The sequence below is a fragment of the Anolis carolinensis genome, chromosome 6 (genome assembly GCF_035594765.1).
Source record: "Anolis carolinensis isolate JA03-04 chromosome 6, rAnoCar3.1.pri, whole genome shotgun sequence".
Lineage (NCBI taxonomy): Eukaryota > Metazoa > Chordata > Lepidosauria > Squamata > Dactyloidae > Anolis > Anolis carolinensis.
Genome location: NC_085846.1, coordinates 59,008,002 through 59,034,807, shown reverse-complemented (window position 1 = coordinate 59,034,807; position 26,806 = coordinate 59,008,002). Strand labels below are relative to the sequence as shown.

Below are 26,806 nucleotides of genomic sequence, written 5' to 3'. Positions count from 1 at the left end.
CTACACATAATGAAAACATAGCAATGAAAATACAATTAAAACAATATAAAAATATAAATATAAGTTTTATAATATATTTTATATCAGTTTTAATAATATAATATATTGTATATGCATATAATATTGATAAAAATATTAAAATGTTATACAATATAATACTAATAATAATACCATATAATAATATTAATTATATGTTATATGTTACATATAATATTACAGTATAGTGGTAGAGTTCAATATAGTAATATATAATGCTAATATTGTGCTTTGCTAATAATATAATATATTGTATGTACATACAGCTGCTCTGAGTCCCCTTCGGGGTGAGAAGGGTGGGATATAAATGTAGTAAATAAATTTAGTAAATAAATAAATAATTTTAGACTTAGGCTCGCCCAAAGTCTGAAATGACTTGAAGGAACACAACAACAACAATCCTAATTAACTTGACTATCTCATTGGCCAGTAACAGGCCCACACTTTCAATTGAAATCCTGATAGGTTTATGTTGGTTAAAATTGTTTTCATTTTTAAATATTGCATTGTTCTTTAACTGTTGTTGTTTTCCACTACAAATAAGACATATGCAGTGTGCATAGGAATTTGTTCGTATTTTTTTCAAATGATAATTCGGCCCTTCAACAGTCTAAAGGATTGTGGACCAGCCCTCTGCTTTAAAAGTTTGAGGACCCCTGCTCTAGGTACACCTACACTGTAGAACTAATGTAATTTGACATTACTTTAACTGTTGTAGCTCAATGCTAAGGAATAATAGGAGCAATGGTTTTGCAAGGTTCTATGCCCAGAAGTGCTGGTTCCTCACCAAACTACAACTACCATACTTACATAGAACTGAGTTATGGCAATTGAAGTGGTACCAAAATGTATAACAAGGGGCTTTTTACACTTCCCTGACTCCACTTTTCTTCATGATCACTTATCTAGCTGGGAGGTTTTTAGAAGTGTTGTCGAAGGCTTTCATGGCCGGAATCACAATCTGAGGATACCTGCCATAGGTCAGGAGAGAATACTTCTGGAACATGGATATACAACCCAGTTTTTAGAAGCACTGGGATTAAGAAGATGGTGAATGATGTCTGGAGACACACTTATTTCCAATTTCAGATTGTTGCAGCAAGTCTGAAGTAGATAGAATTAAAGTTTGAAATGGAAAGAGCAAGAGTCCACTCTAGCATCTCTCTGTAGTTCTGTCTGCCTGTCTATAACAGGCAAAGTAAACAGCAGTAGCCTCCAAAATCTCTTCCTAGGCATCTGCAAACAGAGAAACAAAGAAAAAGGAAAGAGCAGCATGCCTCCTCACTTAACTCCAGACTGTTAATAAAGCATAGATTTGGCAACCGAAATAGAAATCATAAGAAGAAAGTGGGAGGCAGGTGAAAAGAAATGCAACTCCTGGATATATTTCGGAAGAACCTTCAGTTGTCCTCTAAAAGTTTCAACATTTTAGGTTACCTGAACTGGTTGTTTTATTTCACATATTATAAGTTGGGAACAAAATTTCCTGAAACATATTAAATGCTCTTCTTACTGTGTTCTTTCTACCTGTTACCAAATTATCTGTTAAGGAAGAGGTGCCCAAGAGCACATCTGCTTCATTAACTGAAGTGTACTTGAACAGCATAGCACTGTCAGTGAGTGAATTCCTTTAACCAAGAAAAAATGTTCAGATAAACAATTCCAGACAAACCAGTCCAAACAGCAATATTCACCATCTGTATGCCACCATACAATAGTAGCATATAATCCTAAAAGCTGCATATTAAAATACTTTTAAAATGGTTCTTGAATCCAAAAAATAGCAAATGGTAATATTGCAATACCTAGTCTAGCAAGAAGACAACAAGGTAGGGGTGGGGATCAGTCACACATTAAAGTGAAGAGCAGAAGTGAATCTGTATTTTTCCACTGGTTGAAAGCAATTGACCAGCTGCTTTGCGAGTCCCAGTACATCTGGTGTATGCAGTTGCCTAGTAACTTGTCATGTGCTACTTCACATATACTATGTATATTTGCAGAAATGAAATTGTTGGCCTGGTAATCTTCAGAGCCAAATAACATTTGTGAAATATCAGATTAATAGTTGTTTTTAATGTTGGATTGGATTTAGATTGTTATATGCCCCATGTGTAATTTAATTGGTCAGTTACCTTTTAAAGAACAAAATATAAATCATGCACGTTAAATATTTTTAACAATTATATGGGATTTGCAATGTTTTGGAAAAGAACAACTGTCAGTACAGTCGAATCATATCCACTTAGAAGTAAATCTCATTGAGTTCAATGCAGTTTATTCTCAAATAGTGGTGGCTTGCATATTGAATAGGGAAAATCCCTCATCCCACTATGGTAGAGTAAGCCCCCATTCTAGCTCACTGCATGTTTACAGGCTAGTAAGAACAAGATTATTGATAAGAGTAAAATTATTGTATATATTCATGTATAAATCTATGCATTTTTGTTAAAAAAAAATACCCCAAAACTGGGTCAGCTTATCTGTGGATCAATGTTTAGTAGATAGATGTTTCTTTAGAGAAAGGTAAAGGTAAAGGCTTTCTCTTGACATTAAGTCTAGTAGTGTCTGACTCTGGGGGTTGGTGCTCATTTCCATTTCTAAGCCGAAGAGCCAGCATTGTCTGCAGCAAGATCATGTGGCCAACATAACAGTATGGAGCGCCGTTACCTTCCTGCCGGAGCAGTACCTATTGATCTACTCACATTTGCATGTTTTCAAACTGCTAGGTTGGCAGAAGCTTGAGCTAACTGCGGGAACTCACCCCGCTCCCTGGATTCAAACCGCTGACCTTTCGGTCACCAAGTTCAGCAGCTCAGCGGTTTAATCCGCTGCACCATCAGGCTCCATTAGAGAAAACATTTACTGAATAAATTAAGAAAATCTACGTAAGTTTTAGAAAAACTTAAATTTAATGCAGAGAAAGTATAAATTCATACAAGATAACTACAAAGTGTAGATTTCAGAATTTAAATTTTCTCCCCTTTTGTTCTTATCAATTACATAAGTCTATTTACAAAGTGCCCCAGTTCAGAGAAAGTATTACCTATGTCCAACCCAACATTGTTCCCTCTGTTTCTTCATTCTCCCTGCTCATTTATTTTTCTCAATCTATATATATAAAAGAGTGATGGCATCAGGGCAGCAGACAAAACAACAAAACTACAGGCCCCCCAACCTCGAAATTTGACAACACAACCCATCATCCACAAGAAAAAGAAAAGAAAAATAAAGTCCTAATTAGAGAGAGAGGGATAATTGTTTTTATCCAATTGCTGCCAGTTACAAGGCCAAGTTCCGCCCACTTGGTCTCCTAGCAACCTACTCAGCCCAGGGGACAGGCACAGTTAGGCCTCACTTAGGCCTCTTCCAGACAACGCCACAGCAACGCATGGCCGGGCACAGCTAGTAAGCATATAAAAAGTCATCTGTAAAATAATTAAATTCTAAAATAAGATATGAAGGAAATAGGAAAACGAATTCATCCACAAAATTATTAAAATATTGGTAAAAAATGTTATCTGAAATTATGTTTAGGCTATGGGTCCCATCTCTGAGATATCTCATTATGTCCATATATGCAAATACACTTATTCCAAAATTTTAAAATCCCAATCCTGGAATCCAAGATGCTTCTGATCCCAAGCATTTTGGGTAATGGATATCACCCTGTATTATTCTTTTAGTTTTATCAGTTATCACTTTAAGCTCAGATAGTCTCCCTCTAGTGGGCTTTTAATGCCAAGATTTTGAGAAGTCATTAAAGCAGTATTATGTAAGAATGCTCAATGTTCATTTTATTTATCCAATTGATTTAATCATGAAAATTCAGTCTTGCATTTAAAAGCCTACAAAAACAATCTCTTATTGCCTTTAAAAAACAAAAAAGAGTAGTTTAAACACCACAAAATTACATAATTTAAATTACAACTTTTTATTATCATTGATGACAAACATTTGCTAAAGTGCCATAAAAGGAAGATATATAGCAGCAATCAGACAAATTAACCATTACTCCTCCAAAGTTTGCATAAATAGCTATTTTAATTGGTACTTTAAAGTAATCACTAATAGAAAAAGATTCTAAAACCAAGATGGCACCACTGAAAAATAGGTACCACATGCAATAGCCAAACTATGCACCCTCCTTCATGGCACCACCAGCAGATGTTAAATCCTGAGTTAACACTGAATCAGGAAGTTCTTTAAGTGACTACGCTCTGGATCATTTAAGGTATTGTGTCTTAAAACCCTGTTGCATGTCCCAACATCTTATGCAGTCAGGATGGTGGGTACATAACAGGGCTTTCCCTGCAGCAATACCTTGATTGTGGAGCTCACTTTTTAAGCTCATGAAAAATTGCCAAAACAATGTTTTACATGGGATTCAATGTTTACAACTTACTACTTGAACTGATTCAAAATTTGATTTTTGAGACTTTTGTTTACTGCTTCAAGATCCTCTGCGAGTTCAGAGGCAATATAAACATTTGAAATAAATGTTGATATTAATACGTTGAACTGAGATCAATGACTTGCCTGCAAATGCCATTCACTTTGTCATATGTTCAGTCCTTGAAGGCCTTGTTTTCATCAGTGGTTCTCAACCTTCCTAATGCCACAACCCTTTAATACAGTTCCTCATGTTGTGGTGACCCCCAGCCAAACATTTATTTTTGTTGCTACTTCATAACTGCAGTTCTGCTACTGTTATGAATCATAATATAAATATCTGATATGCAGGATGTATTTTCATTTTTACAAATTGAACATAATTAAAGCATAATGATTAATCACTAAAACAGCATGTTGCGAAATATTTATTTTCTAATTACAAAAAAAAATGAAATTTTAATGTGTTGTCGAAGGCTTTCATGGATGGAATCACTGGGTTACTATGAGTTTTCCGGGCTGTATGACCATGTTCCAGTAGCATTCCCTTCTGGCGTTTCACCGACATCTATGGCAGCCATCCTCTTGTCTAGGAGCCTCCAGTGGCCTAGGGGATAAAAGCCTTGTGACTTGAAGGTTGTGTTGCTGACCTGAAGGCTGCCATGTTCAAATCCCACCCGGGGAGAGCGCGGATGAGCTCCCTCTATCAGCTCCAGCTCCATGCGGAGACATGAGAGAAGCCTCCCACAAGGATGGTTAAAAATAAAAATATCCAGGCGTCCCCCTGGGCAACGTCCTTGCAGACGGCCAATTCTCTCACTCCAGAAGCAACTCCAGTTGCTCCTGACACGAAAAAAAATCCTCTTGTCTGCCAGAGGCAAGTGTGAATATTGCAATTGGCTAGCTTGATTAGCATTGAATAGCCTTGCATTTTCAAAGCCTGGTTGCTTCCTGCCTTTGGGAATCCTTTGTTGGGAGGTGTCAACTGGCCCTGATTGTTTCTTGTCTGGAATTCCTGTCTTCTGAGTGTTATTCTATATTTACTGTCATTATTTCAATGGCTTCTCTGTGTACTCTGACATGGTGGTTGTTAGAGTGGCCCAGCATTTCTGTGTTCTCAAATAATATGCTGTGTCCAGGTTGGTTTATCAAGTGCTCTCCTATGGCTGACTTCTCTGGTTGAGTTAGTCTGCAGTGCCTTTCATGTTCCTTGATTCGTGTTTGGATAATGCTGCATTTGGTGGTCCCTATGTAGACTTGTCCACAGCTGCATGGTATACGGTAGACTCCTGCAGAGGTGAGAAGATCCCTCTTGTATACCATGCAGCTGTGGACAAGTCTACATAGGGACCACCAAATGCAGCACCCAAACATAAATCAAGGATGATGTTTAAGTGGCTTTGAACAAAATCAATTTGAATTTAAGTTATGGATGAGGAAGTTAAGTAAATCTTGGCAAGAAAATCATGTGATAGGGTTACCTTAAAGTCACCATAATTCCAGAATGACATGAAGGGACACAACAAAAAAATAAACTACATGGCATTTTAATGAACATTTTATAGTAATAGCCCCTGTTTTGAGCACATTGTAAGAAAAGGAGGAAAAAGGATGGGGGCAAGTATAAAAGAAATAACCCCCAACACACACTGGGAATCACAACTTAACTGGTCAATGCACCAGTGAGTCCACTTTTTTATAAAAAGAAAAGAAAAAATTATTCTGAACAAGAACTATAAACATGTTATAATTTTGTCTGACATCAAGTGTTCACATTAACCACATATCAAATGTATATAAAAAACAACTTAAAAAGCTCTTTATTGCCTTGCTCAGTACAACAAAATATTTTTTCTTTACAGCAAAGTCATGATTTTAACTTACAAAGTTATCATCAATGATGTACCTTCCTTGAAATGGAAATTGTACTTTATACTCAAAAATCAACTTGAAATGGAAAAACAATATGTAAAGTTTCATTCAGATACTAATACAGAATATTTAACAAAAATTATCAGTGAATTTCAATGAATTCATTTATACTTCTGGTCCTTCTCCTCCAGGAACCAACTGTAGGGATTTAAAAAGAAAAGAAAAAAAGGCTTTGTATCATACAAGAAGACAAACACCGCAATAATTTCATTTGTAAAAGCTGTGCATCAACTACTATATCCTTTCTAAAAGTCTGAGTTAAAAGAGTCAACTGGCCTTTCTTCTCTCTCCAACTGTAGGTTGAAGAGACACCAATGAGATCAATTCCATTAACCTACTTTATCCCAATTGTTTTTAAACTATGCAATATGATAATTTTAATGGTGGTGGGGTAAAAATTATAAGCACCAAAAAATTAAAATGTTAATAAATAGCTTTAGGATTCCAAGAGGTTTTTTAAGCATTAGCTGAGAGATTTACAACTAGCAAAACATCAATTACTAATTAACTAATTAAAACCTAGTCTCATTGCAGGGATTTAAGGAAGGAAATAACTATACAAAAAATTACTTACCATTGTTATGTTATTTCCATTCAACAAAATCTGATCTAACTTTGTAATTCGTCGTCCTTCAGGTGTGATCTCACTATTGAACATTGTTTTAAAATTAGAAAAAAGGTTTACAATTAGCTTTCATGAAAATAAAGACAACAACACTTTTAATTTATTGCTTCTCAGCCCATGAGGGCTACTGAAGCAATACAAAATGAATAAAAAGAGGCCAAAAAATAGAATGTAACACATTTAAAATCAAATTTTCTTCAATGTATATTACCAAAACAATAGCAAAAGCCAACCCTAGTTTTAATGACTGCATGCTACCTGTCAGGTGACAGACATTAAAATTCCTTTGGAAGGGAATTCCACAACTGAAACTAGATGTGGGACATAAAAGAAGAGCCCGTTTTAAAGATTTCACATTTTGCGCAGTCTTGTATGGAGGGAGGCAGTTTCTCAACTATTAAGAGTACTGTAAGTTAAAGCATGCACCTTTGACTGAACATGGAAGCACATGGAAGGCCATATAATTGTTCTGTGATCTTTAAAGTATATAACAGAGAACAAACTGTCTGCCACATTTCAATCCAGCTGCAGCTTCTGAACACTCTTCAAAGCATCCCCAATGGAAAACAGACACTGGCTGGTATTCCTTAGTGGGCCATAGAGGCGTGAATTCTACACTTGTATACATCTACAGTAGAGTCTCACTTATCCAACATTCACTTATCCAACATTCTGGACTATCCAACACAGTCTGCCTTTTAGTAGTCAATGTTTTTGTAGTCAATTTTTTCAATACATTGTGATGTTTTGGTACTAAATTCATAAATACAGTAATTACTATGTAGCATTACTGCGTATTGAACTACTTTTTCTGTCAAATTTGTAGTTAAACATGATGTTTTGGTGCTTAATTTGTAAAATCATAACCTAATTTGATGTTTAATAGGCTTTTCCTTAATCCCTCCTTATTATCCAACATATTCGTTTATCCAACGTTCTGCCGGCCCGTTTATCTTCTATCATACACACACACACACACACACACACATAAATAAATAAAATATTATTTATTATTTGTAAAAGAGCGATGGAAACGGCAGCGGACAAAACAACAAAACTAAACACCCCACAACCTCGAAAATTGACAGCACAACCCCTCATCCACGCCTCTAGGTTGATACAATAAAAAGAAAAGAAAAACAAAGTCCTAATTAGAGAGAGGAATAATTGGTTTTATCCAATTGCTGCCAGTTAGAAGGCTAAGCTTTGCCCACTTGGTCTACTAGCAACCCACTCAGCCCAGGGGACAGGCAGAGTTAGGCCTCACTTATGCCTCTTCCACACTGCCTATAAAATACAGATTATCAGATTTGAACTGGATTATATGGCAGAGTAGACTCAAGGCCCTTCCACACAGCTATATAACCCATTTAGAATCTTATATTATCTGCTTTGAACTGCATTATCTTGACTCCACGCTGCAATATAATCCACTTCAGTGTACATTTTATCCAGCTGTGTAGAAGGGGCCTCATATAATCCAGTTCTAAGCAGATAATATAAGATTATAAATATACAGTAGAGTCTTACTTATCCAATATAAACAGGACGGCAGAATGTTGGATAAGTGAATATGTTGGATAATAAGAAGGGATTCAGGAAAAGCCTATTAAACATCAAATTAGGTAATCGTTATACAAATTAAGCACCAAAACATCATATTATACAACAAATTTGACAGAAAAAGTAGTTCCATGCGCAGTAATGCTATGTAGTAATTACAGTAGAGTCTCACTTATCCAACACTCGCTTATCCAACGTTCTGGATTATCCAACGCATTTTTGTAGTCAATGCTTTCAATATATCGTGATATTTTGGTGCTAAATTCATAAATACAGTAATTACTATATAGCATTACTGTGTACTGAACTACTTTTTCTGACAAATTTGTTGTCGAACATGATGTTTTGGTGCTTAATTTGTAAATTAAGCACCAAAACATCATGTTATACAACAAATTTGACAGAAAAGTAGTTCCATGTGCAGTAATGCTATGTAGTAATTACTATATTTACAAATTTACCACAAAAATATCACAATGAATTTAAAACACTGACTACAAAAACACTGACTACTAAAAGGCAGACTGCATTGGATAATCCAGAACATTGGATAAGCGAATGTTCAATAAGTGAGATTCTACTGTAATATGAAATACTTACTCTGGTAGAATAATGCAGAACAATATAATCTCTAAAACCAGGACAGTAAATAAAGAGCAACACTCTGAAAACAGGGAAATTGGGAATTCCACAAAGGAAACAATCAGGGCCAGCTAACACCTCCCAAGAAAGGATTCTTCCAGAAAGAAAGCTGAGAAGGGAGTGAAACAGTGTGTATTACCAAAGTCATTATTATTACTATCATTACTATTATTATTATTGTGTTGCTATGTACCGTGAAAATGAATACAATCTGGCTCCAAGTATTCAAAAACACTAAAATCGGAATATAAAAAAATTACTGTGGTATCATAAAACAGAACGATATAATCTCTAAAATCAGAACACTAAATAAAGAACAACACTCTGAAAACAGGGGAATTCCACATAGGAAACAATCAGGGCCAGCTAACACCTCCCAACAAAAAATTCACTCAATGAGGAAACAGCCAGGCTTTAAAGCTGCAAGGCCATTACATGCTAATCATTTTCCCTAATTGCAGCATTCATACTTGCCTCCAACAGACAAAAAAATATTGTATATTCACAACCTTTAGGAAATAATATCCCCTGATAGCACAGCGTGTTAAAGCGCTGAGCTGCTGAACTTCTGGACCGAAAGGTCACAGGTTTCAATTGGAGGAGCTGTTAACAGTTAGTCCCCACTGTTAGCCCCAGCTTCTGCCAACCCTAAACTTCAAAAACATGCAAATGAGAGTAGATGAATGGGTACTGCTCCGGCGGGAAGGTAACGGCGCTCCATGCAGTCATGCCACATGACCTTGGAGGAATCTACGGACAACGCCAGCTCTTTGGCTTAGAAATGGAGATGACCACCAACCCGCAGAGTCAGACACGACTGAACTTAATGTCAGGGGAAAACCTTTACCCTTTACCTTAACTACCACCAATTCCTCAATAATTTATTTCCCATACCACCATACTTCGCCACAGCAACGCATGTCCGGGCATAGCTAGTGTTGGATAAGTGAGACTCTACTGTATTTTTAGTTGCTGCAGAAGGTGGAATTCAGTTTCTCCTTCCAAAGCAATTCAAGCCACTCTTTGTAGAGCCAGTGAAAAACCCTCCCTAGACATTCATGCCTGGAGGACAGCAGGGAAAATCAGAGAAGCATCTGGCTAAGTCCTCATAGACAGAAGAGAGGAAGTTAAGAGCAGCCAGTAAAACCTCTGGAGGACCTCAGCAGATGATGTAATTGGCAAATAACAGTTCCCCAGAATCACTTTCTAGGAATATTTTGTCATACAGGACTAGAAAAAACAGTAAATTTTGTCAGGGGATGATGGGTAGCAGAGTGAAATCCAAAAATTCACCATCCCGGTCTTCACCTCCTTCTCTCCAGACTGTCTCCCGGTGTGGAAAAACAGCACTGGACAAACACACTCCAGCAGATGAGGGTTCGGTTGGAAATCCAACGGCAATAAACTTTTATTTACATTTCTATATACAAACAGAGTAAATCAGTCCTCCATGAGTGCTGTTGCCGAAGCGAACTCATGCATGCACACACACTGCTCAACTGCTTAGGAAACTCCTCTGCATTCCACAGGAACAAGAAAGAAAGTCCCGGTCAAAACAAACTTGACCCCATTGGTCCTGTGATACATCAATCATAGCAGACTCTCATTAACTCCATAACTGCTGAAATGCCTTGCCGAAAAACTAACACATAAGGCATTTCTAATAACCCAGATTGATTTTAACATTTCACAATACACAATACCCTGACAATTCGTGCCTCTGCATCAGTCCAGGACACATGACTGTACTGATTGTCACTGAGAGAACAAACACACTGCACATCACACATTGCTTTTCTGAGAGTGTATACAGCAGTCCACAATTACAACATGCAATTAGAGCCCAACAGAATATAATGTCATTAATGTAAATAAGAGTATAGAAGAGGTCAAGACAGCAAGTTTGGAAACGCGAACAGGAATAAAAAAAGTTAGTAAAAGGAGTAATTACTCATCAGATGTGCTGTGATTAGGAGGCAGAAAGAAACTATACTTACAATTCAGTCACATCTTCTAATACCATGTCTAGAAACCTGTGTCAAGGGGAAAAGGTTTTTGAGAAAATATTTTTCCTTCATTGACCTAATCCGTGGATATTGGAGATAAATAATATCATAAGGTAAGGGGTACTTTGGTGTGTTTTTCCTGCATGGCAGAGGGTTGGACTGGATGGCCCAACTCTATTATTCTATGATTCTAAGGGATGCTTTTATATTCCAGACCACCACAAGAAATAGCCTATTGTATGCAAAATGGCTATTAAATATACATCCTGGAAGTGAAGGCATCAAAGGCTCAATCTGTCAGCTGGAAGCATAGATAAATACCACCCACCCTTCTGAGGTGCCAGTTCAAATACTGACCATAAGCACATTTACACAGGCGGTCACAATTAAATGCACAAATCACACTGTAGATCAAGGTTGTCTAAAGAACAGTTTCCCAAAATCCTTCGGGGAACCCTGACATTATGACAACTTAGTCTAACAAAGGAATTACATTGCCTCTCCTTCAAATCTCCAAGATCAGTAATTTACATCTTAAATATCTCTGACATCATTTAACTTTTCAAAAAAGTTTTAAAGACATAGTTGTCTAGTAATTTTGGAAGTTATTTCTCGAAATCTGTGCTCTAGCAAAGAGAAGACACCAGGCCCATCAAAGTTGCTTACTCTTGCTGTCAGTTTAATCTGGTACCATTCAAAGCATGAGAAGACAATATCATAAAGCGCTACTGGATTTTATTCTTTTTTGTAAAGGATACTGACGAAGTCATCAAATCCTAGGAGGGTACCAACAATTTCTTTGTCACTTTTCATCACGATGTGAATGCGAGAGCCTATACACTTGTCCACCAGTTCTGTTAATGATAAAGAGGTTTTAAAATGAGACGTTAATTATTTTTCTCAGCTGGAGAAAAGAAGTATCTGCAAGAAAGCTGTGCTAGGTAAAGCTCCTCATAGAGCATACACAGACAAACATAACTTATGCAGGGTTTTAGTGAAGCCCACAAAATGTGCTTATCCCAAAGCACCCATCTCCCGCCTAACTCCTTCCTCCACTGCCACAAATCATACCCCAACAACATGCCTCCCATTCTGGCTGTTTAGACTATCTGGAGGAAGACACCAATGGTACAAGCAGGCACATGTTAATTCTTTTTCTTTGCTAGAGAAAAGAAATATTCTCTCATGCTAGCATCAATATCATTCTCCCATCACCACCAAACAGATGACAGGCACTAGAGGCACATTTATGACTGAAAAGAATATGTGAGAAGCAAAACTAACTCTTTTCCTCTTCAGGGATCTATTCACGGATATACCCAGTGTTGCCCAGATAACTATTTTCTTTGTGTCTGTTTCTTTCCTTCCCCGGTAATCCTCAGAGCTCAAAATGCTTGTCTGTTCTTAAGATGAAAAGCACACATTTGTGTTTTAGATAAATTCAGAATCAGCTGGTTTTTCCTGTAATAGGCAGTAAGCGACTTGCAAAATGCTACTGGAACATGGCCATACAGCCTGAAAAATTTACAGCAACCCAATAGAAACCATGTTATCAATGTATTATCTGGAAAAAGGGAAAAACTCTTATGTACAGGTTTGGAGACATAAACTGTTGGGATATTCATTTGCAAATGTTAAAGCAAACAGAGGTAAACAATTGTCTGTATATAAAGCAGAAGAAAAATTAAATTGATAGAGAAACTGACAAAAGAGATATTGGAAATCCACTTTGAAAACTAATGTTGCTAGTTGGATTGTTGTGCATTTTCCAGGCTAAATGGCCATGTTCCAGAAGCATTCTCTCCTGATGTTTCACCCACATCTATGGCAGGCATCCTCAGAGGTTGTGTTGGAAAACTAAGCAAGGGAGGTTTATATATCTGTGGAAAGTCCAGGGTGGGAGAAAAAACGTTCGTCTGTTGGAGGCCTGTGTGAATGCTGTGATTAATCACCTTGATTAGCATTAATGGCCTTGCAAGTTTAATTCCTTGGGGGGGGGGATCCCTTGTTCTGAGGTGTTAGCTGCCCCTGATTTATTCATGTTTGGAATTCCTGTGTTTTGAGAGCGTTGTTCTTTATTTACTGTTCTGATTTTAAACCTTTTTAAATACTGGTAGCCAGATTTTGTTCATTTTCATGATTTCCTCCTTTCTGTTGAAATTGTCCACATGCTTATGGATTTCTGTGGCCTCTCTTTGTCGTCTGACATGGTGGTTGTTAGACTGATCCAGCATGTCTGTGTTCTCAAATAATATGCTGTGTGCAGGTTGGTTCATCAAGTGCTCTGCTATGGCTGACTTCTCTGGTTGAGTTGGTAGTGTTAGAGTTGTGGGTAGACACGTATGTCATACCTACTGATGTCTATGTTTTATGCATTTACAAGTATTGTTCCTTTCCCTATTGTATGTGTGTTTTTGTTGTGAACATTTTGAATTAAAAATGTTGGGTTAATAAAACAGAAAAATGCTGCTTCTCGAGTTCCCTCATCCCACTTCCAAAAAAACCTAAGAGACTTTCCCTCACGCAGGGCCTCAAACATACGTTTCACCTGAAGCCGATGGCTAAGGAAGCGGGAAAAACAGCATTCCCCACTTCAGTCATGGAAGGGAGAGAAACCCATTATCTTTTAAATGTACCAGCCAAATATGACAGCTCCCCACTTCTCCCAAACGCCACACGTTCCCTCTTTCTTTCTTTATTTCCTTCATTCCTTCCTTCCCTCCTTCCTTCTTTCCCTCCTCGGCAGATTTCCCCTCAGTTTGTTACCAAGCGGAAGAAGCTGAGACGGGTTGGTAGTCGCGTTGGCCGCCATCTTTGCGCCAGATCCAACCAATCAATTCCACCCCCTCTACGCGCCGCCACTGGAAGCCTATTGGCTAAATAAGATCACGGGGGCTTTGACGTCACAAAGAAACGACCCAGAGCCGCTCAGACTCAACCAATCGATTCCACAGATCTATAAACCTTCCTTCCTTAGTTTTCCCATATACCTCACAACCTCTGAGAATGCCTGCCATAGATGTCGGTGAAACGTCAGGAGAAAATGCTTCTGGTACATAGCCATACAGCCCTGAAAACTCACAGCAACCCTGATTGGTGTATGGTTTATAGCAGGATCCAACTCTAAACGAAACGCATATCTCTGGAGCTATTTTGTATTGTCTGGCACCCACCACGACAGGTTGCAATGACAGCAAGAATACACACACTACGATCACGATTGCATCCTAGGATGGAAATTGGATTCTGTGGGTGCATCCATTCGGTAAGATTAATGCGGTTTGACACCACTTGAACTGCCATGGCTCAATGCTGTTGTAGGTTTAAAAGCCAGGCTCCCATAGTACTGAACCATAGCAATTTAAAGTGCTGTCAGACAGGACGTACATAGGGGGAAATGAGAAATTGTAGCGAAAACTACCTTTATTTACAAAAAAATAATAATGAAATATTTACAAAAGATCCCCATATGTATTGGCCACCACTTTCCACACTCACCCGAAGTCAAAATATTAAAAATATAAAATATGAGTTTGTTGATTTTTCCTATGTATGAAGACCTTGGGGGGGGGGGGGGCTGTGTATTAATTCAACCGTTTAGATGCAGCCAACTGCTATATGTTGAATAGGCAGATGTCCAGCAAAAGCGGTTTGCCTTCGACTGAGAGAGTATGACTAGCCCAAGGTCACCCAATGGGTTTCATGGCCAGGTGGGAATTCGAACCCGAGTCTCTAGAGTCAAACCATTATATCACACTGCCCTATATCCCAGGATCTGATCCCAGGTTATCTTCTTATCCCAGATTATCTAGCAGTGTAGACTCATATAATCCAGTTCAAAGCAGATAATCTGGAATCAGATCTTGGGATATGGGGCAGGGTAGATCCAACCTTTTTTTCCAAACCCAGGAAAAAAAATGTCTTTAGGATTCTTGTACTAATAATGCTTTTCCTGTACCAGTGTAAACACCTTTACAGTGTATGCACCTGTACCTTTACCACCATTTCAGGATGAGACTTGGTAGTGATGTTTTCACTATCTGCCTAATCCAGAATTTTCTAAACTGTCACAACATACTAGAGTGTGGATGGGTTGCATGAACGGAACAAGAAACCGGAACAAGAAACCCCATCTACACTGCCATATAAAATCCAGATTATATGCTTTGAACTGGATTATATGGCAGTGTACACTCATATAATCCAGTTCAAATCAGATAATGAGATTATCTGCTTTGATAATCTGGATTATATGACAGTGTAGATCGATTTCTATGTGAAATGACCAATACATGTTTATATATATATATATATATATGTGTGTGTGAAAGTTTTTAAAGAGATATGTTGTGTTCCCAAACATTTTATCATAAACCGCCCTGAGTTCCCATGGGGAGAGAGGGCGGTCTAGAAATAAAATATTACGTATTATTGTTGCGAATTTAGCACCCAAATATCACGATGTATTGAAAACATTGACTACAAAAATTCATTGGATAATCCAGAACGTTGGATAAGTGAGACTCTACTGTAGTAACAACTTCATGAATCCAAGAAAGTGAAAGATAATATTTATAACATTTAAGGATAACTGAAGTAAAGAACTTTGTAACAAGATACGCTTTATGTGCCAAAGAACTCATAAATAAACATGTCTTTGTTTCAACATATGTATTGGAGTCTTGAGTCAGGTTACAGGAAAGAAAGTACAAGCCTGAGAGTCAGTCAGAGAACATATTGGAGTGGCCCATGAGGAGGAATTTTGAAGCTGTATATTGGCTCCAGGTTTGGTTTGCACATTTAAGAGACATATATAGACATTTAAGAGAATCCTGCAACAAGCACACATAAGTGACACCGAGACTAAGATAACATATTTCAGGTGTGAACCACAATTCACAAAGTTTGCGAGGTTTCTTCCATCACTCTTCCCTCATCGCCTCATACACGTGCATATGTTTATCACTGGCAGTGGCTGGGATCTTGAAATAGAGATCAAACCCCGGGAGCGGCCGTTGTTAGCTCCAGCTCCTGCCAACCTAGCAGTTCGAAAACATGCCAATGTGAGTAGATCAATAGGTACCGCTCCGGCGCTTCATGCAGTCATGCCGGCCACATGACCTTGGAGGTGTCTACGGACAACGCCGGCTCTTCGGCTTAGAAATGGAGATGAGCACCAACCCCCAGAGTCAGACATGACTGGACTTTTTTTTTTTTTTCGTGTCAGGATCAACCGGAGTTGCTTCTGGAGTGAGAGAATTGGCCGTCTGCAAGGACGTTGCCCAGGGGACGCCCGGATGTTTTGATGTTTTATCATCCTTGTGGGAGGCTTCTCTCATGTCCCCGCATGGAGCTGGAGCTGATAGAGGGAGCTCATCCACACTCTCCCCGGGTGGGATTCGAACCTGGCAGCTTTCAGGTCAGCAACCCAACCTTCAAGTTACGAGGCTTTTATCCCCTTGGCCACCAGGGGCTCCATGACTGGACTTAACGTCAGGGGGAAACCTTTACCTTACCCCCTGCCTTAGTGGATCTCTTGTTACATATTTATTGGTGGCAGCGATGGGATAAGAAGATCTCAGATCCTTCTGTTACAAAAGGCTTCGACAAAACAAAAACCGTGTTACTTTGGGCGCTTCCTGACATGCCCTATATCCCAGGATAGGATGCCAGGTTTTCTGCTTTAAAATGGAATATATGGGTCCCCACTGCCAGATAGTCCGGGATAAACAGAAAACCTGAGATCAGATATTGGGATATAGGGCCTTTCTGGAAGGGCCCATAGTGGAACTGGAAGAACTGGCGTGAGCCCTTTCTGTGGCGTTCGGGGGGTGCTGCCCCTTTAAGAGCAGAGCCCTGGCAACTGGTTGCCCAGAGGAACCAACCTGAGGTAACAGGTCAGGAAGCATCCTTCTTCCCGTGGCCCTATTTTTTGCCAAGGTGGCCAGGAGCCTCCCTCGGCTATTGGACTTTGTGCTTAGACCTTCGCGCCCAGGTCTCTCGTTCTGTCCTGTCCCTCCCTCCTCAGGACTGGCTCGGCCTCCCAACGGGAGACGCCTCGGCGGCGACTGAAGCCCTCTCTCTTCCGGTTTCCTGGGCCTTCGTCGCGAGGGCTTCGGTAGGCGCTACTGCGCGTGCGCCCTCCGCCTTGGCGCATGCTCAGTGGCCGCCTCGCGCCGCTCGTCCTGAGGGGCGCTACTCTTGCCGCCGAGTGCAGGAAGAGCCTGTCAAGAGTGGAGGCGTCGGCGGCTCTCCTTCCTTCCCTTCATGGAGCGGAGGGGCCGAGCGCAGGGCGACCTCCCGGCCCGAGCTTCCAAGGGGCCGGTGCTGCATATCGCCGTGGTCGGCTTTCACCACAAAAAGGGCTGCCAGGTGAGCTCTCTCCCCTTTCCCTCACAAGTTCCCCTTCCCCAACTCTGCGCATCCAGCTCCTTCTCCCAAAGGCGCTGCTGGGTTGCCATTGGATTCCTCTGCTTCTCTATTCCCTCCTCCTTCGTGCCTTTTCCACCCTCCTTAGGGCAAGGTTTGGGAGTATTGCTTAAGACAGGTATCTCAGGAGTATTATTAAAACAGGTATCTCAGGAGGACTCGTTCTTTCATTCTAGACAAGTATCTCAGGAGTATTATTTAATAACTTTATTCTTGTATCCCGCCCCATCTCCCCAAAGGGACTTGGGGCGGCTCACAAGATGGGGACCAAGCCCAGAATACACCATAAAATACAACAGCAAAATGCATTTAAAACATAAAACATATACAACCAAAAGGCTTATAAAATACAATAAAAACATACTCACAACCAACCAATAGCCAGGCACAATGAACACACTCAAGACTGGAAGTAAGGCAGTAGAATTTACATACTGTGTGTGCAATGTCTTGCAACCACTAAAGCTGGACCAGAATAAAGTACAATGACAGGGTATGGGTGGAGGTAAAGGACACTGTCAATTGTGCTGAATCAATCAAATGCACATCAAAATAGCCAGGTTTCATCATCATCATCATCATCATCATTTAATTACTTATTAATCGCCCTCCATCCACGATGCTCTAGGCGATTTACAAGATAAAATTGTAAAGGATAAAAATACATACATACAAATATTGATAAAAGGTTTCAGCTCTTTCTGGAATGTGGCCAGAGTGGGGGCTAGCCTAATTTCCCTTGGGAGGGAGTTCCAGAGCTTGGGGGGGTGCTACCACCGAGAAGCCCCCCCCCCCCCGCTCTCGTCCCCTCCAGTCGTGTTTGGGACGGTGGCGGGAGCAAGGGGAGGGCCTCCGCTGCAGATCTCAGAGATCTTCAGGTTCATAGTAGAAAATGTAATCACAAAGATAAGCCGGACCCGTTTAGGGCTTTATAGGTGATAACCAGCACCTTGAATTGGGACTGGAAACTTATTTGTAGCCAGTGAAGCTTTTGACTTCTACTGCTGCAAAGTATAGATAGGGCATCCCTTGACAGGAGGCCCAAAATCCTCCAAAATGGGTGGCTGAGACAGTGACACAAATAACAGATAAACAAATAACACATTACATCATTGGTTTTCAACCTGTGGGTCCCCAGGTGTTTTGACCCACAACTCCCAGAAATCCCAGTCAGTTTACCAGCTGTTAGGATTTCTGGGAGTTGAAGGCCAAAAACATCTGGGGACCCCAGGTTGAGAAACACTACATTACATAAACCATATACAAGAAGCATGTATTATTAAAAATTTCCTGGGCCTTAGGCAATTTCCAAGTCTGAATGAATCAATGAAATTTTATTTATAGCCCGCACTATCTCCCCAAAGGGACTAAGGGCAGCTTACAACAAACTAAACAATGGCAGACATTCAGTGCCGACAACAATACATAAACAAATAAAAATAACTCAATAAATTGTGAAACAACTTAAGCAAACAAGACAATACATTGTACAATCCACATAATTATAAACATTAAATTAAAATTTAAATCCATAAAATCTCATTAAAAGTCTCTAAAATTCAGCTAAAATAGTTGGAAGGGAGATGGTGATGGTGTGATATAGCCTTCAGTGATGTGCCTTACCAATAGCTGCCTGGTCATTGCCTATTATAGATTATCGGGAAAGGTCTGATGCCACAGAAAGGTTTTAACTTGTGAGCGAAAGCCCAGTAGAGAGGGGGGCGATCACACCACTTTGGGAAGGGAATTCCAGAGCTGCAGGGCCACCACCAAGAAGGCCCTTTCTCAGTCCCACCAACCAGCAGAAAACCAAGTTTGTTTACTTGGCTGTTCTCGTGGTGCAGAGACAATAATTTGAATCTTAACATCAATAAAACCAAGGAACTCCAGCCCTTGGTCATAAATGGAGACATTGGGCCCTTCCACACGGTCATATAACCCAGAATATCAAGCAGATAATCCAGGACATTCCAGATATCTACAATATCTGCTTTGAACTGGGTTATCTGAGTCCACATTGCCATATAATCCAGTTCAATGTGGATTTTATACAGCTGTATGGAAGGGGCCTGAGACGCTCTGTGGAAAGGCAAAGTAGGAGATCATGCCCAGCCTTCTGGTGATTGCTTTTGACTGTGGAGATTGAATTCTAGCACATTTTGGAGATTGTGAGTATTGGCCATAAAATACACCTAGGAGGAAGAAAGGTCTACCTAGCACAATAGGATTTATGATTATGCACAGGGCTCTACTGTAAGAAGCATGAATAATAAAAGTGTATTCGCAGCAGCTGGTATTGGGTAAGTCTGAGCCTGTACAATCTGAGCTTGAATTTGTATAATTGTATTCTTGCATTTGTTCCTGCTGTTTCTCTACAGTATATCCTGGCAAGAAAAGTTCTAGTGAGGAAGGAATTACATAAGGGAGAAAAAGTAGCAATAATAACTTTAAAAGATTGACATTTCAAATGAATTTCTAAAATCTTTATTGTGTTTTTGAACATTCCCTGTCAGTGATTTTGTATAAGATGAGCTGGATCAAACTAATGCGCCTTTTAATCTAGTGCCCAGTGTCTCAAAGCTAAAGGTTTCTGGGAATTCACATGCAAGGCAATTGTCTGTGTGAGGTACTCTATAGGTTAAGATAGCAGTAAAACTGAACATCATTTGAAATATGATTCCAGCCAGTGGTTTTGATTGGCTTCTTGTTTTGAATCAGATAACATTTTCTAACTTCCTAGTGGAAATATATTGCAAAGTTAGGGAGGATTAAAGGAGGAAAAACAAAATGCTATTTTACCAGCAAATCAAAAATGCATTCCTTAACTTCAGCTATATTTGCTATATGCTGTAGGACAAGGGTATGTCTATTTATATCAGAAAGATACGTCAGAGTCTGTACTCCTACACATGCTTACCTGTGATGGGAGTAAGCCTTACTGGATTTAATGAAAGTTGCTTCTGTGTAGACATGTGTAGATCATAGTATAGGTGGATATCTGTTTTAAGACTGCACATTTTTCATGTTTTTAGTCTAAGTCGTCTCTCTATTTAAACTTTGTTTTTCATTGGTTGCTATTTTGTAGGTGAGCTCTGATTATTCCACCTGTCATCAACAGGACTTGCTTCCTGGATATGCAGTTACTCAATTTGTCAGCTGTCATTAATGTTTTGCATATGGATGTGGAATAGTTATGCAGTATACTCCCAGCTCTTAAATTTTAGGACTCTGCACTTAGCAAAAATTACAGTTTTTTAGATTATAATTTAAGCAAAGCAAACAAATGAGTGTTATCAGATGAATGCATCTTTCAGTTATCATGGTAAAATGATGACCATGGGTGTACAAATAAAGGATTTTTAAAAAAGGAAATAATAATAATAATAATAATAATAATAATAATTATTATTATTATTATTATTATTATTATTTTAATTTCTTACCTGACTCTCCTCATGGCTCGAGACAGATTATAACATATCTAAAAACACATAACCATTATATAAAATACACATATTAAAATGTATTTATATATATAAATGCACAAAACAAAGGTTAAAATATAATTAACACAAGACATGAGTTTAAAATTCATGATTAAAACTGGCTGGATGGGCTTGCTGGAAGAGATAGGTCTTCAGATGTGTTTTCAGTCCCAACAGCTCATTTAGCTGTTGGATCTCTTCCAGCAGTCTTGATTAGGACATGTCCATAAAATCAACAAGACATTAACCAATGAATTCAGTGCAATTTGTGTCTAGGTAAGTTGAAAACCTCCTTGCTTGATCACAGCTAGTTTGTCATTTATATTGTTGTTATGTAACTTCAAGTTATTCTGACTTATGGGGCCCTAAGGCAATTTTCATTCATTGAGATTTATTGGCAAGTTTTGTTCAGAGGGAGTGTGTCTTTGCCTTCCACTGAGGCTGAGAGAATGTGACTTACCCAAGACCACCCAGTAGGTTTCCATGGTCTAGTGGGAAGTCAGACCCAGATCTCTAGAGTCACAGTACAGCGTCCAAACCCAACACCTTACTGGTTCCCTATTCTTTCTATACATTGATTCATTTGATTGCTGTAATTCCTCTTGTGCATTGTTGTTAAATTTGTTTAGAGTGGTATTAACCTTGTTTTTCTGTTGAGCACTCTGTTGACTTGTATATGTTATCAAATATTTATGATCACTGTATGTTGTAGACGTTTCTTGGAAGACCAGTTTCCTTTCTTTTGTTTTAATAGTTTTTAAAAAATGATAAGGGAGTCAATGAACCTTAATTTTCCCTTGTAGTAGTATTTTAAGAAGGCTATTCAGCAACAATCAGAAAGTTGAATTCTATGAACAAGAAGATGGAATAGCCACCATTCACCATGGAAAAGGAAAACGAAGGAAAGCTGTCATTTCTAGATGCTCTAGTCATCCGCAAACCCAATCAACAATTGGGCCACACAGTTTACAGAAAATCTACACACACGGATAAATACCTTCATAAAAACTCCAACCATCACCCAAGTAAAAAAAAGAAGCACAATCAAAGCCCCAAAAGACTGTGCACAAAGAATCTGTGAACCTTGCCTCCTCCAAGGTGAACTAAGCTGGGCTCTCCAGGCCAATGGATACTCCACCACAGCCATCAGAAGAGCTGTAAGGCCACGAACAAGCCATGAGAGTAAAGACAAAGATCCACCCAGAGGAAAAGTGTTCTTACCATACGTCAAGGAAATCACTGACCGCATTGGCAAACTGATGAAGAAACACAACTCAACCAGAGAAATCAGCCATAGCAGAGCACTTAATGAACCATTATTATTATTATTATTATTATTATTATTATTATTATTATTATTATTATTATTATTGTTATTTGTACTATGTTCATGTACTATGTACTATGTTCTCTCTATAACAGAGATTCAGAGCAGCTTACAATAAAACCAATGTGATACAATTTCAAAGTTAAAAATATACAAACATTAACATGGAATTAAATATTAATGATATTAAAAACAAACAGTAAAATCCATATGAATAAATCCTTATATATCTGATAAACGTATACAAAGTAAATACAATATATTTATTTTCTGCAGCTAGTTTGTTTTGCTCCCTCCCCATGTGATAGGAACGGCAGACCTAGTTTTGACAGCAAAGATTATTATTCTTAACACACACATTGCTTAGTTATTCTGTCCCATCTCCTTTTTTACAGGTCAGTCATATATTATTACTTTTATCAACTGTTTAAGACAGCATTCCTTGAGAACACAAAACTATAATTGTTTTTCAGATGCTCAATCTGAACAAGTATTGCTACAAGGCCACTTCTGCAATTGGCTCTGTAGTTATTTGATCTTTGGGTACTACTTGTTATTTGTGATATTGCCAGCTGGAACTGCAATCTAGCATTACAGTAGATACTCAATTGCTTCCTGTAAGAATGGAGTTAAATCCAAGTTATCCTACAGAGCTCATTAGTACAATGTGTGACATCACAACATCTCTTCATTATCGCTTCAGCTATAAATGTATTTTGCAAACACATTTTTGAGTAAGTGTTGTTATCATTGAATTCATGCATTGTCTTGTTTTAAAATGTACACTAACTAGCTTGTGTAAAATCAATATAATACAAACCATTTTTTAAAAAAAATCAATGTAAAAATAAACATGTTAGCAAAACTAACAGCAGTTTAAAACAAACGTCAGTCTTAAACTGTTGCAGAGTAGACAACAAAATCAAAATCCCCCAAAGTCTATTTAAATGCAGCTGTTTTTTGAAACAGGTAATAGTGGTGGCCCAGGTATCCTTCTCCTAGAAAGCTATTCCACTTTCTGAGCACATAACCATGATTCTTCTCTTTTGAATGCCTGCTTGCCTAGTCTCCAAAATACGGTATGGGCTTTCTTCACTGTCCAACAATATATAGAAATTTGAAATATAATGGTGTGAACAAACCTAACTTTATATTCAGTATTTAGTATATCTGCTTTTTATGCATGTGGTCAGGTGCAGCCTGAACATACAAGATCATATGCAAATTGCTTTATTTGTTTTCAACAATTGTAACAATGTGTAGACCCTAGAAATGCATTCTGTTCCTATAAGAATATTGGGGGAGGGGGGGGTCCCCATCCTGCCCAGCCTTTCTTTGGATGAACAGCCCACCTATTGTTTTTCACCCTAATCCTTTGCTCTCTATGACCTACTGTCTGGGGTTCTGTAAACTGTTTCAAAGAACAAATATATAGTTGGATTGTTGGTTCACTTTAACACGTAAGAAATTGAAAGACTGGCTGCTTGGTTTGGTGGATGAGTTATGTAATAATTCAACATTTCTGTTTGCAGGTTGAGTTCTCCTATCCTCCACTCATCCCAGGAGAAAGCCATGATAGTCACAGTTTGCCAGAAGAATGGAAGTACCTGCCTTTCCTTGCATTGCCAGATGGTGCTCACAACTATCAAGAAGGTGAGAAACCACCTCTGATGGCCCTATATGCTAAGCATGCCTAACAAATACATAATATTGGTGAATATCTAGGCCTTACTGAGAACAGGGGCAAAATAAATGTTTAGTTACCTGGTTACCAATAAAGTCAGGGTTCAAAAAACACTCTTAGTTATGGGGCTGTTCATCAGCATTGAAGTGTGTATAAAGTCAATTTTTCCTCCCTACAATCACAATACAAATCCCATCTTTTGTCTTGTCTTGTTTTCATCTTCAACAAAAAAAACCTCCTTTTGATGTCATTGGAAGCTTTTTATATAATGGGTGCGCTGATTGGCATATTAAATTAGGCAAAGTATCTAATACAGGTAAATTTGCTACAAAATGGGAAGAGTAGTTGATGTTTACCTGTTACCTAAATTTTATTAAATGTCACAGACAAATGCAAAAATAGGAGCACAGCTGCTGACCATTCTGTTGCTGCAGCAACAAGCCATTAATCACTAACAATTAGTGTGTAGCTTTTTTTGAGCAGAAAGAGTTCTTGTTGTAAAGCTCTCATAGCAATAAAACTACCAGGCGTATTCTGTTAAAAACATTCTCCTGGGTATTGCTGTTTTTTTTTTTGTTTTTTTTTTGTTCACAACTGTTGTCAGAGCTTGTCAGGCTGTTAGAAAGTGAGGGAACTGCCACAAATGGCAGATGCAGATGACATCCTTGCAGTTCGTGAGCTCTTTGTTGTTCTGTGTGGCCGTAAAACAAAACAGCATATGCCTCACGGTATATCTTGGGCCACATGAACTAGCTTTTGAAAGAAGATTCCATTCCTTGTCCAATTTGCTTCTGTATGAACTGGGGAAGAAGTGCCATTTTGTTCATCACCTCAGATAGTGTTGGGATGACTCTGGGTGTTGTTAAGGTATAACAGAGCTGTTCTTGTGGGAGACAGTAGAAGAGGCAATTTGCTTGAGGTTCTCTGTTAATCATATTGACCATACGCTAAAATGTATATTGGGCATGAGAGCTCTGCTGTTAAATGACTGATGCATCAGAGGTTAACAGGTGAAGGGAGGGACTCCTCCATTTCTAGCTTCTTTTGTAACTGTACCACTGTGTCCTGACACCTGAGAAGAGGCATTTGTGGTGCTGAATTTCACATATTGATTGAATTGCCAGTTCTTGCTCAGATCACTTATAGGGAACTTGAATAGAGAATAATGGTTGTAGGGGAGGAAACTCTTAAGAGGAATAATACATTTCTTCATCCCATTGTTTGAAGTGTTTTCTCATCATCACCACAGAAAATTCCATTAGTGGATGGGTAAAATATTATTTTTTCTATTACTGTGGACATCCAAGTATAGGCAGTTCCCAAGTTACAAATGTCCTACTTACATAGGACTTAGTAACAGAGGACATAATAACAAACAAAGGTGAGACAAGAGGAAATGAGAGGAAATCTGCCTTTAGGAAGGGAAATTCGCTCCTGAAAGAGTTATCATGGGGAAAAGATGTCTCAACTGAAGCTTTATCACCAATTCTTGTTTCCATGACAACCTAAAATTTTCAAAATCCAACTGTTCCAGAGGCCGAAAGTGAGGTGAAATCTTCTGAATAGGGGCACAAACAGCAAAACATACATTACTGGTGTATTAACCCTTCCCTATGAAATCCAAAACTTAAAAAAATTGTCTGCAGTTGCACTTAAAAAGGTTCTTCCTTACATACAAATTCAACTTAAGAACAATACTATAGAACCTATCTCATCGGTAACCCAGGGACTGCTTGCATATACCCTCATGTCCAGGTTCTACAGTGTGTCAGTTTTTCCAGAGTATGTTACAATTATTGGCTAATTGTCCATTAGGGTAATACTGAAACCTTGAGATGATACTTTGTTATTGAGTCTTACCACAACCTTTCTTCTCTTTCAGACACTGTGTTTTTCCATTTGCCACCAAGAAGTGGAGATCGGAGCACAGTATATGGTGTCTCATGTTATAGGCAAATTGAAGCTAAGGTACTTGTGTGAAACCTAAAAACAAAGGAAACGAGCTGTGGTTGTGAATGGTCTTTTTGAATGGAAAATTGCAGGAGGACAATAATATATTAAGATGTATTAACTAAATAAGTGCGTAACAATAATCAATATAATTGCTGCTTTGAATCTCTTTAAAGAGACAAAAAGTAGATATCAATAAATATTATACTAATGATATAAAGATAAATAAAGTTGAGAATATTTGAATCTTGGTTTGTTGAAAAGTTGGGAATTAGATTCCCCTTTGGTGTAGTGCATAATTTTTCCTGAGGATTTTTATTACAGAGTGAGTGATATTTGAAAGTCTCAATGCCTATTTTAGATTGAACAAAAGACTGAGCAAAAAAAAAAATCTGCTCACTTAATTGTACTCTGTTTAACTTACCCAAATAGTAGATAAGAGAAATATACTCGTAATATATTTGTTGTACAATGAAGTGCTCTGCTATGTTCCTCCGTTGCACTAATTTTTCAAATCCATTTCTGCTAGTGTGGAGATGACGCTACTTAACTGTATATTTTATTTTTCCTAACGGCATTTTGCCTTTGAAAAAAAGCCACACATTTAAATGTGTTTTCAAAGGTTTTTCAGAAATCTTGCATGGCATTGGAAACTAAAACTGAAGGAAATATACTTCTTTAGCCATTTCATGTGAAATGTTTGACTTGACATTTGGCCATTTTTTATTTGACTTCTGA

At 38.5% G+C, this 26,806-nt stretch overlaps 2 protein-coding genes across 4 annotated transcripts in view; one reads left to right on the top strand and one right to left on the bottom strand.

The window, feature by feature from the left end:
• Window positions 1-5,956: 5,956 nt before the first annotated feature.
• On the bottom strand, window positions 5,957-17,246 carry lsm5 (LSM5 homolog, U6 small nuclear RNA and mRNA degradation associated). 3 transcript variants are annotated; one of them, XM_062984300.1, is made up of 5 exons: window positions 17,079-17,246; window positions 11,952-12,047; window positions 11,185-11,212; window positions 6,932-7,004; window positions 5,957-6,495 (listed from the first exon to the last, which is right to left on the bottom strand). In XM_062984300.1, exons 2-5 carry the CDS (start codon window positions 12,004-12,006, stop codon window positions 6,463-6,465), a joined length of 189 nt encoding a protein of 62 aa, XP_062840370.1. In that variant the 5' UTR covers window positions 12,007-12,047; window positions 17,079-17,246; the 3' UTR covers window positions 5,957-6,462. The 3 variants fall into 3 exon arrangements, with proteins under 3 accessions (XP_062840370.1, XP_062840369.1, XP_062840371.1); XM_062984299.1 differs by lacking the exon at window positions 17,079-17,246 and adding an exon at window positions 13,960-14,104; XM_062984301.1 differs by lacking the exon at window positions 17,079-17,246 and adding an exon at window positions 13,830-13,968.
• Window positions 17,247-17,330: 84 nt separating this feature from the next.
• avl9 (AVL9 cell migration associated) overlaps window positions 17,331-26,806 on the top strand; it is a 39,722-nt gene continuing 30,246 nt past the window's right edge. The window contains exons 1-3 of the mRNA XM_003222261.4: window positions 17,331-17,565; window positions 23,967-24,087; window positions 26,001-26,086. Coding sequence (XP_003222309.1) covers window positions 17,461-17,565; window positions 23,967-24,087; window positions 26,001-26,086 — 312 coding nt within the window. The 5' untranslated portion in view covers window positions 17,331-17,460. The remainder of the gene's footprint in view (window positions 17,566-23,966; window positions 24,088-26,000; window positions 26,087-26,806) is intronic.

Coding starts and splice junctions, on each gene's coding strand:
- lsm5 (XM_062984299.1), bottom strand. CDS start 14,005: ATGGCGGCCAACGCGACTACCAACCCGTCTCAGCTTCTTCCGCTTG. Junction 12,048..13,959: donor GTCTCAGCTTCTTCCGCTTG/GTAACAAACTGA, acceptor TATCATTAACAG/AACTGGTGGACAAGTGTATA. Junction 7,005..11,184: donor TTAGAAGATGTGACTGAATT/GTAAGTATAGTT, acceptor AATGTTCAATAG/TGAGATCACACCTGAAGGAC.